Source organism: Cibotium barometz, chromosome 16, assembly GCF_041138505.1.
Source record: "Cibotium barometz isolate CiBa-2024 chromosome 16, ASM4113850v1, whole genome shotgun sequence".
NCBI classification, from domain to species: Eukaryota; Viridiplantae; Streptophyta; class Polypodiopsida; order Cyatheales; family Cibotiaceae; genus Cibotium; species Cibotium barometz.
The window spans coordinates 48,552,937-48,568,589 of NC_141061.1; the positions used below are offsets into that span (position 1 = coordinate 48,552,937).

A 15,653-nucleotide genomic window follows, 5' to 3' on the forward strand; every position below is an offset into this window, starting at 1 on the left:
GCGTTAGTACGAGAGCGCCTGTTTGTGCGTGGTCTCGGAACACCAGTGAGGCGCTCTCCGCGGAGTCCAGTGAAAGCACAGGATCGTAGAGACTGGACCACACTAGTGGTCATTCTGCTTCGAGCATCTACATCGAATTTCGACTTCGAGCCTATTTTGTTTGGTACTGTTTTCATATGTACATGGACATCATCTGGTTCTTGGAACCCATGGAGCATTGTATTTGTTAATTACTCCCAGTAAATATATCATATATTGAGGGGGGGGTCGGCCCGTTCCGGCCCCAATGCTGGTGTCCATCTTTCCATTTCATTTCATTTCAATTTCAAGTTGTATTAAGTTGTCCATTTCAAATTTGTGGTTTTAAAGTTGTGCTATTAAGCGTGTGGGTGTCCAACGGAGTCTTCCACTTGACGGGATCGGTTTCAGCAGACCATAGACCGTAACCTTAACACTTAGATTTGATCAAAGAGTTCACTTATGTGCATCAGTTGGGATTTCTAGTTAGCAAGGAGCCAACTTTGGAAGGTAAATCTTTCATTGGCTTCAGCTGTGGGTAGTTCTTCTCTTGATTGTTTGTGGGTAGTTCTTCTCTTGATTGTTTGTACTCTTTTCATATTATTAATATAAATACATCTTCACTAAAAAATTAAAGTTATTGATTGGTGTCTGGAAGTTTCCCATACATAGCAATAATAAGTACCTTGTTATTAATGGAGATTACTTGGTAGCCAATTATTTTGGTCAATCTCTCTAGTGTGGTGAATGATCACATGGTAAACTTGAGGGTGACTCCACAATGTGAAGTATGATCCCTAGATATTGGATAGTAGATGAACTCAATAAGGGGAAATATGCTTTGCATTTGGAGAGCAAGCGCAATCCAAGACTGCTTAGTGTCTTTAGAAGGATTTGTCTGGAAATGCAAAGTCACGCCTTTTAGGCAAGAATTTGAGTGTATTTGGAAGAATGTTCATTCTTTGAGAACAAGTTGCTTCATCTGATAGTACTCTTCTGCGAGCCTAACGCTCGAAGGTGTAAGGAAGAAAATTCGAGATTTACGTTTTGTTCAAGAAGGTTTGTGAAGTTCTTTTCTATTGCAAGCTTTCTTGCCTAAGTTGTGGAACCTCCACTACGACATCCATAGGGAACAGATTCTCTTTGGGGATAGATTCTCGTGGAATAAAGGAGATCCAGACAAGGAGAGAGGGCTCGCAGTTAAGCCTTGGCTAAACCTAAAGCTAGTGGGGAATTTCTCCTAACACGGTCACACATTGATTGCTTCTTCGGTAACTAGGCCAAGTGTTGGTGGAACCGGTTTCTGACCGGAAGTTGGAAAAACCAATAGAATAATCTGTTGGCAAATGAACTCATTAGGAATGAAGTCTTAGTTCAGCCCCTGACTAAGACTGCTCTTAGAGAGGGGATATTGTGATCGGAATTTGTTCTTTTGAGCAATAGTTGCACAGCAAAATATGATTGCTTTTCATAGTTTTGTGTTGTGGTGAGATTTTCTCATGGATAGAAGCATTGTACCACATGGTATAACTAGCATAACTCTGAGAGAGCTATTGGTACGTTATACGATTATTAGTGGATACATTGCAAATGTCTATGCAAGAGGCGACAAAGCTCGTACAACTTATAACGGTATGGAAAAGCGTGTACAACGGACATTTGTAGCTCATGATTGCAAGTGTATGCTCTAAGTACTTTGTAAATGAAATGATGTGCAAAACAGGAGACGCCAATAACCTTGTAGCATAGGTCAACTAGTGATTGGTGTGACAAGCACTCACACACATAGTTTGGTATTAGGGCTCCATTGTGCAGTGAATTGGTGCTAGCGTTAGCCTTGGTGGGACTCATTGCATTTTACTTTTCTATTATATCCAATTCTCACCTTTGAGTCATGATAGGTTTGGATTGGTAAGCAAGTTACCTTATAGGGAATCTATGATTCCAATAGCAGTGATCCACTACACGAGTTCCATTCTAGTTTAGGTTAAGGGCTAGGGAACTTTTGTCGATGCTATGGTGGAATATAAGAATTCGAGGTTAGGCTTACACTTGATTGTCTCCTACTTGAATTCGTGAGAACGTGATTCAACTTTCTAATATAAGCAAGAAGTTTTGTTATATCCCTAACTAAGCTTAGGCCCAATGTTAGCTGAGGATAAGGATAACCAAGGTTAAGGGGGCGTGCCAACTCAATGTTAGGGTTAGAGCTTACTCGGGTATAGGGGGTTATAGGACTTGCCTGCGAGACTAAAGGCTAGCAAGGATGAGATTAGGATTGGCTTCAGTCAATAAAAAGCTTACTAGAGGCTAATAATGGCTAAAAGCTAATAATAAAAGCAGTTGGCCAATAATGGCATTTCAAACTACAAACCCAAGTTATAGGTTACACTTACCTAAACGCTCGAATTGGAATCGGTCTCCAAACTTTGCATGCGTTAGAACTGGCACAGCAAAAGCCTCAGCAACCACAGTCTTAGAATTTGGGTTTAAATCTGCAAGCCAATCGTCCAATTCACCAGGATTCTGCAATAGCCAAAAACTTATTCTTGTTATACAATAGCAATAATTATTAAATAGACCAGTATTATATATCACCACATCAACAGTAAGTTGAGTTCAAGTCATCCACGGCATGTAGGTGACTTGGTAGTTGATTGAACTCTTGTGAACAAAAGGTCTTGAGTTCAATCTCAGCTAGCTGCAGCCCATGGACACCTCACATAACGGTTGTATTCTGCCTATGGGCCAGCATACAACTCTATGCTTCCCCCAGCATTCAAAAATAGGGGTCAAGACCAGGGAGTGGCAGCAGCTTCTCAACTTGGGGAAAAAGAATTAAAATCAAGCTCACCTCCGACAGAAATAGCTTGTCAAACAATCGCACCTCCACCTTCAATGGACTGATCCCACAGGATGGTTCTGCAACCCAATGTATGACTCCCTGCCAAAACGTCCAAATTAGAGGAAGCTTACCAGCATTAGCTTAATTCACATGGCAAAAAGTAATAATAATGTGCATATGATGATGTAGTAGAGCCTGCTCTTACAGTCCCGAAGTGTGAGAGAAACAATAAACAAAAATTCTTTTCTCAACCTTTGGCTTAGTGCTCTTTGCTGGATCATACTGAGCATGAACCTCAACCACAGTAATCTGATCTTCAGCAAATATGACGTCAACACATTTGATTGGAAATGCATACCTGAAAGGGTTCAGATGATCAGCCCAAATTAACCACTATCTAACTGCAGATAGCTAATGATCTCGTATCCTCAAACATAGACTTATACCTCAGCATCACAGTCTTTCCTAGAGCTAGACCATAATAATCTTTGGAGTCATTTCTCCGGAAATCCGACGATTCAATATACACAACTTTGCTGAAAGGGACCTGTTACAAATCTTCAAGTTTTAATATGAAAAATATTTCCATCCCCACGGCAATCACTTAGAGAAACAACAAAACTTTCTTTTCTATGAATAGATCCTTCTGTAGTTGCAATTCTATATATATATATATACCTAGATGAATCCAGGAACATGCCCAAATTCACCTTTCAGGAACATGCATGTTATATACGCATGGTAGTCAACCCACAAGACTATATAACTATCAACTCCATTATGCATAGTATGGACTAGATACTACGACATCCCCGCTAACGTCATCACTGCCCAATAGTGGGTGTAGAACTCTGTATCAAGATATGCTCACACACGCACTCCACACACACACAAATAAGAGCATATATTCACACAAAGTCCTTTGTACTAAGTTCCTGTCAAACCTCCGAAGATGCAAGGTAGACTCGGCCATAATGAAGTCTAGCACTAAGGGAAGTAGCAAATAGAAAGAAATAGTACAGCAAAATAAGTAGTTGATAGGGCAAATGCACCGCTAAAGATAGAAAGAATAAAAACAATATCAACTGGTCGCAACTCGGACGAAAACTTCACAATGTAAAATTTGCATGTCCACTAATATGGCTGAATTATATACCTAGATGAATCTAGGAACATGCCCAAATTCACCTTTTAGGAACGTGCATGTTATATACTCGTGGTAGTCAACCCACAAGACTATATAACTATCAACTCCATTATGCATGGAATGGACTATCAACTCCATTACCCACTCGGCTAGATGGCAGCTAGGCTTCCCACTTAAGGCATTACAAGTTGTGTTGTGGTCACAATACCGACAAGAGCCTGTGGGGATTTGAACTCGGGACCTCCCCTCCCCAAAGTACAAGCCTTTACAGCTGGGCTTCGTGTCAGTCAGTTTGAAAAAAAAATTATCTTTAGAGTAATACAGATAAAATTCAACTCTAGTAATACCTGATAATGTGATTCATCATCTCCATCGTTGGCATCCGGCCAAAATTTGGCCGGTAGATTCATTACAACACTTAATTCTAGATTCGTAATGACTACCTGCAAAACAATGCTAGCTTTAAGAGATTTCAAACAAGACTCATAGTACATACTGCTCATAAATGTAATTCGTCATTCTTGTCAATACGTGCAATGAGATTGAGAAATACTCACCTTCAAAGGCTTTAGGACAACCATTACTCTTTGAGACTTTTTATTCAAATCTTCTCGTACATAGTGCTCAATTTTATCCAGCCTGATCATGCTACCATCACTGTAAACACGACAATCAGTAAATAAGGACAAAGGGAACTAGAATGCACCTTCAGAGAACAAGAGAGAAAAAAGCCACATGGATCACCACCATACTTTTGCAAACCAGTCTACAGACCTAGCAGGCAGAACTGAACCAAAAATAGAGCCCCTCACCACCTCATAAACACACCACAATCCTATGTCTGCAGTTCAAGATACTTATACACAGGTCTTAAGATCCAAATACTCTCCCAAAGAGAAACCTTCCAGTGTTTTTCTCTATCAACCAAAACGACAATACAAGCAAGATTCTTTCACTCATAAGAGACTTGGAGCACGTACATGCCTCTTGTAAACAAAGCGTCGCACGTTGTATACTCTTACAACACTTCCACCCCCTAAGAAACATTAACGTCCTCGGAAACAATATTAGGGAATGTCTTCATTAAATTGCTTTCTTTCTCCCAAGTTGAAATTTCTTCTGGCCTATCCTTCCACTTAACTAAATATAGCAACCAAGAGCCGGGCTGCCATACAGCGTGACTGTTTGACTAGGTCAAATAGCCAAAAGAGTATCTGCATGTACACTCCATTTCTTTCAAGTTCCAAAAAAGAAACAATTAGCTCCAAGGCAAACATTATGTTTCAAACTCACTCCTTACCTGTTTTCACAGACATAGCTGCATTCGGTACTCATCTTTTAACATTGCCAACGATGCGTTTGATGTACTTTAGAAAACAAATGAAAATCAATTTACTAAAGTTTCAAGTTTGACGAATGGTTTCATACATGTCTTTCTAGAAGATTTGCCCAATTGGTTGCCTCCTGGGAAGAAGATCATTACATGGATCTATTGCCTAAGAAGGTATCTCAAGATCGATTTCTGGTCAAATGCCCTAACTCTTCTAGGTATTGTGGTCTATTTACAATGCTTACAAAGGTATATATACCTAGATGAATCCTTGAACCTGCCCAAATTCACCTTATAAGAAAGTGCAATTTATAACCTCATGGTAGTCATCCACAAGAAAATAAACCATCGACTCCATCATGCATAGTATAGACTAGATACTACGACATCCCCACTAATGTCATCAGTGCCCAATAGTGCGTGTAGAACTTGGTATTAATATATGCTCCCACCCACACACCACACTCCATGCACACGCACACACATAAGTGCATACATTTATACAAAGGCCTGTGTACTGAGTTTCTGTCAGAGCTCCACATATACAGGGCAGACTTAACCATAATGAAGCCTAGCACTAAGAATCATAACAAATAGAAAAAATTATTACAACAAAAAGGTAGTTGATAAGGCATATGCACCACTAAAGATAGAAAGAATTAACACAATACCAACTGGCTTAGAAAGGTATGTGAGGTTGCTTGCGGAATTAAATCTACCAAAAGGATGTAGACAACAGTCACAAGAAACGGTCATTTCCTTACTAGAAACCTCGAACGGTGTTGTAAATGACCAAGCCATGGGAAACACCTTAGAAACACGGTGATGTGACAGCCTGCAAGGAAAATGGCTCTCACAAGGAAACAGCCAAGCAACGTTTCTAGTCTGTTTGGACACGGCATTTCTTGTTTGATGACGCATATTTGGAAACAACCATTGTCCAGCCTCATAAGACACCACCCAAAATGTCACCTGATTTGGGTATCCTATTTTTAAATTTTTATTCTGCAGAAAAGAGACTTCTATTAAGTATGAATAGACGATACAAAATCACAGCTAGAAGCCGGAGCAAAGAATACTCATCCCAAAATGTGGCCCAATTTGGGAATCCAATTTAGGACCTACATTGCTGCATTTTCTCCTTTTTAACTTTGCTGCAAATTTTTAATCCTCCACTCTTTATTCTTTATTCTGATTGCAGGTTCCCCCTTTTTAAAGAGTAGTTGTTCGTGTTCCCGCTTGTCATTCAGAGTCTCATGTAAGTAACTTCAGAAGAAAACTTGGCAATGATGAAAATCTGGTAGATGGAGACTTTGTTGAAATCATCAAACTACCTAGTCTTCACATGACCCAGAAAAGATTTTTGAGACGAATCTGACATGCTTATACTTAGAATATATGGTGAACTGGAGGGATAGACCAGACAGAACCTCAACCTGGAAGAAGGCGAGCAAAAGATTCCAAAATTTCGCTTCCAAAGACCTAAATGTTTCTTAGGAGGGAGGAAGTGTTACATGTCTTGTATCGACCCCATTTCCCCAAGGGAAAAAGCATAAAAAGGGAAGTTAAGAGGGCTAAACCGATGATTTGAGTGGCCAATGTGGAGAGAGAAATATGCATAGGTGATAAGCCCTGAGGGAATTAAACATTACAGAAATAATTTGCCTCATGTCAAGAATAGGGCAAGGGGACATTGAGCCCAACATGTGAATATAGCCCCAATTAAGGGAATTCCCTAAGAAACTAGACGTGTCATGTATGAGAAGGGGCTTGGTCGAAGTTGGGAGGTGAAGACAGTGACAACCCCTCTGTGCAACAGGCTGTAAACTATGTTCAATTCAAATGAAGCAATCGAGCAATCATTTGGCTGACATGGGGTTTGGTGCTGCTTACCTTTGAAAATCGGGATGAGACGTCACATGGATTGCATCAGTAAGTCTTGATTTAGTCTAACCCATCAGGTGGACTAGGGACTGCCTAACATGTTGAAAGTTATCGCAGCAAATATGAAGAGCATCTTCTGGCTGTTTGTGGGCAAGGTGCTCTATGGTCTAGACCTACAACTGATCTCATATTCCCATGCTCCAGAGCTGTAAGGCCTACAATCAAATTGGTGAGTTGTTAATTGTTTTTGGAGTCACATCTATGCCTATGCATCTACCTTGGCTTGGTGCCCTGGATCTACAAAGTTGTAACACAAACAGCAGTCTAACCAGCTGACATATTTGCTTTCCAAACAACTAAAGCACTGTTGAACCTAAGCAAGATCCAAAATCCAAAACCATCGAGAATAAGAAGACCAAACAAAGCTGTAACGGTAAAAAGCAAGAACAGAAAAAGTTGGTGTTTAGAAAATACCACATTGGTGCGACCTTGTGCAAGAGTACAATTACCTTCTCGTTATTCCAATATCACGAACAAAAGTGTTGATTGCCTCTGGTGTAAAACCTCTGCGCCTTAAACCTGCCAGGGTCATAAGACGGGGATCATCCCAACCATCAACCCACTTTTCACGGACCAATCTGTTTAGCTGCACATAAACAACACTAGTCAGGTATCACATCAGTCAGCACAAGCAAACAATCTCAAGTAAATTTTAATGTACTATACTAAGCCCAAAATATCAGACTGCAATGTCAAGCTCAAAAACAGAAGCTCCATGATGCAAAAGCATACCTTACGTTTGGAGAGTACAGTATTTGTCACACTTAATCGTGAATATTCCCAAACATAAGGGTGATATAGATCCAAGGCCTCCAGAAGCCAATAATAAGAAGCCCGACGAGACTCAAACTCCAAAGTACACAGCTGTAAACAACAAATTTGAACTTAAATGTGCAGTTCTACAGCTGTACAGGAGAAAATTAAACCAACCGTACCTTTGTCAGCAAGACACACGTTAAGATGAATAGCAAGGAGAACTTCGAGGTTATGATACATTTCTCATGGCGCGAATCTTACTGAATGAGTGATGTTTTCAAGTGAGTCTACAATGCAGTGTGTATAGTCGTAGCTTGGATAGATGCACCACTTGTTGCCCGCATGAGGGTGTGACGTGTACTACAAAAAGAAAGAAAATCAAAAACATTCACGGAAGAAGTACACAGTTTTATTTACTGACAAGCAGCAACCAAAACACGAGAGCAAGAGTACAAGTTATTAGCAAACCTTTATCCGGTATGCAATCAAATCATACATATTGAAATTGTCACTCTTCATATCTTGCTTCATTCGAAGTGTAGCCTTTCCTTCCTCAATCAATCCTCTCCTCATGTCATTGAACAATTTCAAAGACTCTACAATTGGACGATTTCTCCAAGGGCTTTCCATTTTCGTCTCTCTGTAGGCTTTAATCTCCTCTGGTGTCTGCCCACAGGAGCAAGCCTCAGTACATTTACTTTGAACACAAGCAAAAGCAATAAAGAAAACCTTGCTTTTGCAGTCCTGCTGTTTCAAACACTTGAGGGAAACCAAGCAGACACTAAACGAGTTCCATGACATCTTTCTACCACAAACTCAAATGGATGGTAATAACTCTTTTAGGGGGGACCCCAACAGAATTAGGCTTCAAATCCATCAAACGCTAACAGTGTAGTGTAAACACACACACACACACACACACACACACCGACCCGGCGCAAAAAATAAAAAGAAAAGAAAAAAACGAAAAACCTACTTTGTTTGTGACCAGTGCTTGGAACTGTGCATCTTTATTGAATCAGTCATATTGATCGAAGACACAGTAATCAACTTTCAACATACAGAACAAGCATAGGTCACTTTATACTGAACAACTGAGCAGAGCAGAACATTTTGGCTCACCGCAACGTAAGGCCACATGTCACCACTGGCAGAAAGAGGTGCAGATGTAGATCAACTTTCAACATACTCAACAGACAAAGATCAACTTTCCACATACTGAACAACCAAGCAGAACAGAATCTTATGGCTCACCATGACATAAGCCCACAAGACACAGCTGGGCAAAGGAGCATCTCAGACAATAAATGGGCAAAGAAATCACTACAGGTTTCAACAAGAGAAGGGAACGCCACACATGGGTTCTCTGTTATTTGTTCTTTGTGTCAAGGTGGAAAGCAAAATCAATACTTGCTGCACTGTGAGGACAACTCAAAGCACTTGGAAGAGCAAAAATTACGTCATTGGACATAACACGATAGAAAGATCTCTCACCAATTACCATGTTTGGGCAGTCAATCTCGATATAGCCTACAAGACAGAGGTGCCAGCCATTTTTCTGCATGCCAGAAATTATGTTAACTGGCCCAAATGCCAAGTTAGCATTTAAGATTTGTCATGAAATGGCAGCACCAGAAAAAAGGATACACAAGCTCGGTGCAAGTGGTGTGAGTTCTAAATAATCAGACCTCATCAAACACCATGAATACCTTTAATATTCCAGAATCTGGAAACCATACAGGAATAAGGTGAATTACAAACATATTGGATAAGGACACCAAATCCTCCACTGCAAGTATCCACTGACCTCAAGTGGGTAAATAGAGATTCTTGAGTCCAGATGTACCTCAAAACCTCAACAAAGACACAATTGCAAAATATTTGGAAAAAAAACTAAAACAAAACAAAGAAAGCACTATAAAATTTTGTGGAATATGCAAGGGCGTATATAAAAAACCTCTTTAAACTTAATGCTCAATTAATGCCCCCAGTGGTCCCCCCCCCACCCCCCCCCCAAGTCCCCGTTCAAATCCTGGTAGAGAGAGAGGTAAGCCCTCAGGCAGCTGAGCACCAGGGCCCGACCGCGGACGACTATGCTGCCGGAGAGTGGCGGACTGTTGGCCCATACCAGGGCCGTCATCCGACTAATAGAGCTGAGCGCCGCCGCCGCGCGCACCAGGCTGGCAGAGTGCAGGAGGATTCAGTTCTATCAGAGAACCATTTTTGGGCATTTATCGCAGCACCCACCCGTTGGCGAAGGGCCCCCTCCAGTCATGTGAGGGTCCCTCCGGCCCCTTTGGTTTGGCGGCTGCTGCCCTGCCGAGACGACTCCTGTTCTCAATTTCTAGTGAGGCCAGCTAGCCCCCTGAACCCCGGCGAGCTCCTCCGAGCATCATACCTCTCCGATAAATCATTCCCAGTTGCTCCCATCTCCCTCTTCTCCGCCTTTCCCCCCACCCCCCCCCCCGACCTTCTGCTCCCCCATCCACGCCTCCGACTCTGTCCGCAGCAATCCCCTCAGCCCCGCCCTCTTCCTCTAAGCCCACACACCCCCTCCCTCCGCCTCTCCAGAGCGTTCCCGTCGCCATCCAGTGGCACTCGACCCGACACGAGGCAGCCGGCGAGCTCTATCTGCCGTTTGATTCATGGATTCTCCGAGTCGGTATAGATGACCACTGCCGCTTCCCTGGTGAGGGCTCTCCCGCCACGGTCCCAAGGTGGGCCCCATAGGATCTTGGGGCTGCCTGTGGATTACAGTTTCTTCAGATGTCTTCCAACGGAACACACAAATATTTTTGAGGAGACAGTAGGTCCCATTCGGATTTGTGTGGTGTTTCATCACTCCAAACCTTCTACGCCAGAGAGTGGCACGATGATCTTCTCCTTTCCCTTGAGTGCTGCTCCGAAGACAAAGTGGGATTAAGAGTCGGTGGTTGCCACCATCTAAGGGCAAGCTATAGAGCACTCGCACCATCTTCATGATTTACGCATCACAAGCGTGCTCACCCACCTCTGGCCCTTGGCTAGGATGGAGCTTGGAGGTTCAGGCCATAAAGACCTAGACGGGGAGGTGGCCTCCAGCCTGGAGGTGCTGCTCTTGGTGTTCCTTCATATCTCAGTCGTCGCAATACCCCTGCCCCCCTCTTACAAATACCTCCATTGTGATCGATGGAGTTCAGAGTATGCCTACTCTCGCTCTCGAACAGAGTGGCGACACATGGAGGACAGGATCCACTTGGCATGCCTTCGCCCCAGGATTGATTGTGATTGTTCCCCATCTAAACCAATGCCCAAGACTCTTCAAGTGGAGGGCAATTCCGATAGTTCTGCCTCCCACAAAGATTGATATGCGAATAGTCTCATGGAACATTAAGGGTTTAGGGGGACCTCAATGCTTTCAAAGGCGAGGCATCCTCAGAGGAGAGCTTCAAAGAGCTACAGCTGGGGGACCCATCGACATTCTTTTCCTCCAAGAGCAACACCTTTCCAAAGGGCATACCCACAGATGCGAGAAGATTTTACCATGCAAGAGCCACACTTTTTTGTCTCCCTCTTTCGGCCCCTTGGGGACGTTGGGAGAAGTTTGTATTTTTGTCAGCGAGCAACTCTTGCCGGCACTGACAGGCTCAAGTGTCATAGTCTCTGGGCAAGCGCAGTTGGTTACCATTATGATTGGAGAGGACAGCGTGGGCTTCCTCAATGTTTATGCCCCGAACACCACAGCAGGCAGAGCCATCTTCTTGAGCACCGTTCGTCAGGCCCTTCCTCAACAGACTTTTGGTGCATCGGTGGAGACTTTAACATGATTGAGGTAGCAGAGAACAGACATGGAGGAGGCACTACTACAATCTCAAGCGCAAAGTACTTTGCGTGGAGTTGTTCATCCTTGCACTCAAGGGACAGGACCCTTGGCATCTCCTAGAGTTTGGGCGAAGCCTCGGGAGCCTGTGCTTCTCACGGTCTGATATAAGGAGCACCAGCTCCAACCTCTCCCGACTTGACAGGTTTCCTCACTGGTCTTTCTACTAAGAACATCTGCTACTGGGTTATGCTGACCAGGGATGTACTTGATCATTCCTCCAACTTGGTGGAAGACAACTTGGTGGAAGAGTTGACCCTGTCTAGTGTTCTAATCACATCACTAGGCACTTGGCATTGTCGGGAGCCACTTAAGGGCTTGGTTGTCTGTGGTGACTGTAAAAATGCGTTCATAAGGAACATTTTTCAAATGTTTAAGAACTGACCATTGTTCTAGCTTTCCCTTGAAAGTCTTGGAAAGACAAGAGGGAAACTTGCTAGGAGGTTCTGCTAACTGTGGGATACTGACTGGGAGATCATCCTTAAAAATGTCTGAATGAGAAAGGCGATTTGCCAATTGAGGGGCTGAAGATGATGAGACAACGGTTATCGATGAGATAGAAGCCGTTTGAGCATAAATCAATGCTCCTTGTGCTCCCTTGCACATGTGCGCTTGCGGCCGTGGGGGCATGATCAGCATCTCGGCAAGCACCACTTTTTCAGATCACGCTCCAGTTATTCTGTCCTCAAAGAATCCCTGGTGGCAAGACACGCACACAATCACTAGGATTCCGGACAGCCTTATACAAGACCGGAGCATGATAGAGCACATATGGGCGGGATTGGATTTTATTTCAGGCTCTACCGTGTGCACATTGGTTGTGGGGCTAGGTGAGACCAACAGATTTTTGCAGGAGGCAGCACAGAGAAGATTAAAGGGATTTCATGAGTAGAAGAGAAGCCTATGGAAGGGTCTTGCTTCTCTCCAGCGGCTCCAGGATAGTTTCCTCGACAGCCCATGGATTGAGATTCAGCTTGCTGCCACCCGCACAGAGATCAAATCCATCGGGGAGAGGAGGATAGAGTGCAGGCACCATGCCAAAGCTTCCTTTTGGACCCAGGCCGGCAATAGTCACGGGAGACTTCTTTGAGATAGCAGGCCCCCCACAGGCGGAGAGATGGTATTCGCAGGTTGCGTCACCAGGATGGAGCCATTGTTTCTGACCCCCCCCCATGTGAGAGCCATTGCCACTTAACTTTTCCGATCTCTCCTCACAGTGGCCCCATAATCCCCTTAGGTGATGGACGCGCGCGAGAGGGTCTAGCGACACACGAGAGCAGCGGTTCTCCCTGCTCTTCGGTCCTCCACTACAGAAGAGCTGGCGGAGGCATTGATGGCTCTCCCTAGGGGAAAATGCCCGAGGGCCGACAAGCTTCAAGTTTCTTTTTTTTTCGCCACTGGGAGCTCACGGAAGGTAGCCTTCAACGTGATTATGACCACAGGTGCCATGCCAAAGAGGCTTTCAAAGGGTTCGATACACTTGATCCCAAAGGAGGGTGGTGACAGGATGGAGATTCGGGAGGGGAGACCCATCAACCTTCTCGGAACTACCTACTAGATCTTGGCCAAGGCCATCAGTCAGAGACTTCAACCTTTCCTCCCTGACTTCATCCATGACACTCAGATAGGTTTTGTTCAGGATCGGAGCATTTTGGACAACATCTTCACCTTCTAGGAGGCGATAGCTTCAGCCAGCATGCAGCAGCAGGACCTCATAGTGCTACCCCTAGGCTTTGAGAAAGCTTATGACAGGGTTGATTGGACCTTTCTGGAGGGCATGATGCGCCGGATGGGGTTCCCTGTGGAGTGGATCCATGGTGTTTCAAGACTGTACTTAGCCTCTCAAAGTCAGGTTCTCATTCAAGGAGCCCAAGGTAACAGATTCCCCCTTTCCCACTCGGTCCGGCAGGGCTGTCCTCTGGCACCTTATCTTTTCTTATTTGTCACCGAGGCTATGAGCACAACAACATACCTATCATGGGACGTGGGGAATCTCCAAAGATTTGCTAAGGCGATCGAGATATTTGTCGCACACAGGAGCATCGATCAACTGGCACAAGTCACGTTGTTTTTGGGTAGGCTCTGCACCCGCCCCAACCTGGCACCCAGTTGAGGCTTTCCATTGGATCTTGAGGGGCACTCCAGTCTGCTATCTTGGATGCCAAGTGGGCATCGTTATCTCTCCATAGCAGTAGGTCGGCCCTCTTCTTAGCCAATCAAGTGGTGGTGGCGAACTAGGTCTTGCTGGCCACCATGTGGTACATTGCTTCCTGTTGGGCCCTCTCCCGAGCATGCATTGGCTAGGTACAACGGTTGATCGGAACATCTTATGGGTCGACAATGATGAGATGCCTGCCCATGCCAAGGTGGCATGGAGAGTGGTCATTCAACCACGGCGCAAAGGGGGCCTAGGCATTATTGACCCCGCTATCTAGAGTCGCGCCTTACTAGGCAAGCTAATTGTTAGAGGACTCCTTCCCAAGGGTGAGCCTTGGAAGGACTTCCTCTACGCACGGATTTCAGCCCGTACCCCGAGCCTAGGGGGCCCCTGGCTGCAGAGTACTAGATGGATCTTCATAGAGATGTGGGCTCACGGATTTAGCCTAGTTTTTGAGGACACATTTGCAACCACATAGATAGATAGCTCCGATAGCCTCAAAGAAGCGTCTTCGACAACCATTGATTTGGAACCTCCTCGTCCGTTTACCTAGTGGCCATATGTTGGCCCGACCTCATGTATCATGAGGCGCATTCAGCACAGGACCTGCCAAGTCCCTCAGAGATTTGGCTAGCACAGACGCAACTTCCCCCAGAAGTTCAAGAGAGAGGCTTGGCAGGGATCCAAGGTAGAGAGAGACTCAGCCTTGACATCGACTATGCTATTCCTCAGGAGTGGTTGACACCTATCCCAGACCCAATCCCCCCACAATGGCTAGGAGTGTTTACTAGGCATGATATTCTATTGGCAGTCCATGGGGCGGATGAGGGTTGTGGCTTGCTCACTTTTTCTATTGGTCCCCATGGCAGATTAGAGAGATCAAAGCCACCCTTGGAGTATTTCAGTGATTGTACCTTATTTCAGTGATTGTACCTTACAGAGGGTGCAGGTGATTGGATTTCAAGCACACGAGTGGCACATGCCGGCCAAGGTGGCCAAGGAGAGACTCTGGCGGCTATGGATTTGGGAGAGCCAACCTCTCATGTGCCTCCAGTGGAACCTGGTAGAGTGGACTTGGCGTGATCCTCCTGATCAGGAGGAGACTCTAGATGCCCCCTTTCTCGCATACACGGCACAGCTAGGCTGCAAGATTCAGATGCCAGAGATTGATGGCACCCCGATAGCAGCAATACATTGGTAGTAACAGGGCCTCTCCCAGAGTTCTCATGGATTTCTCGAAGAGGCTCTAGGACAGTTTTCGGCCTCAAAAGATCACCCTCTTTCTTTGGCTCATGGCACACAAGAGCTTGGTGGTTGGCACATGGTTGGCCATTGGTGATCGACCAGCTACTTGCCCGAGGTGTGGCCACCCTCACGAGTCTCAGCGCTACTGTATTTGGGATTGCCCGAAGACTCAGCAAGTTTGGCAACGGATTCTCTGCATCTTCACGATGGACAAGACCTCGACCTGCATCATTACATGGGGCACTGTCGCTTGCACCACAAAGGCTATGGTTGTCAAGGCTCATGAGGAGGATGGTGGGGGGCTATCCCTTCAGGTCTCTCACCTCCGCATTTCTACAATACCAGTCACAG

At 44.8% G+C, this 15,653-nt stretch overlaps 1 protein-coding gene across 2 annotated transcripts in view; it reads right to left on the minus strand.

The window, feature by feature from the left end:
- OVA9 (glutamine-tRNA ligase, putative / glutaminyl-tRNA synthetase, putative / GlnRS) overlaps positions 1-15,653 on the minus strand; it is a 75,293-nt gene that overhangs the window by 13,891 nt on the left and 45,749 nt on the right. For both annotated transcript variants that reach the window (XM_086810642.1, XM_086810641.1), the window contains exons 13-22: positions 8,509-8,706; positions 8,302-8,400; positions 8,017-8,148; positions 7,734-7,870; positions 4,568-4,667; positions 4,358-4,453; positions 3,310-3,410; positions 3,116-3,221; positions 2,873-2,962; positions 2,415-2,544 (exon numbers count right to left, since the gene is read on the minus strand). In XM_086810642.1, the coding sequence (XP_086666768.1) occupies positions 2,415-2,544; positions 2,873-2,962; positions 3,116-3,221; positions 3,310-3,410; positions 4,358-4,453; positions 4,568-4,667; positions 7,734-7,870; positions 8,017-8,148; positions 8,302-8,400; positions 8,509-8,706 (1,189 nt within the window). The remainder of the gene's footprint in view (positions 1-2,414; positions 2,545-2,872; positions 2,963-3,115; positions 3,222-3,309; positions 3,411-4,357; positions 4,454-4,567; positions 4,668-7,733; positions 7,871-8,016; positions 8,149-8,301; positions 8,401-8,508; positions 8,707-15,653) is intronic.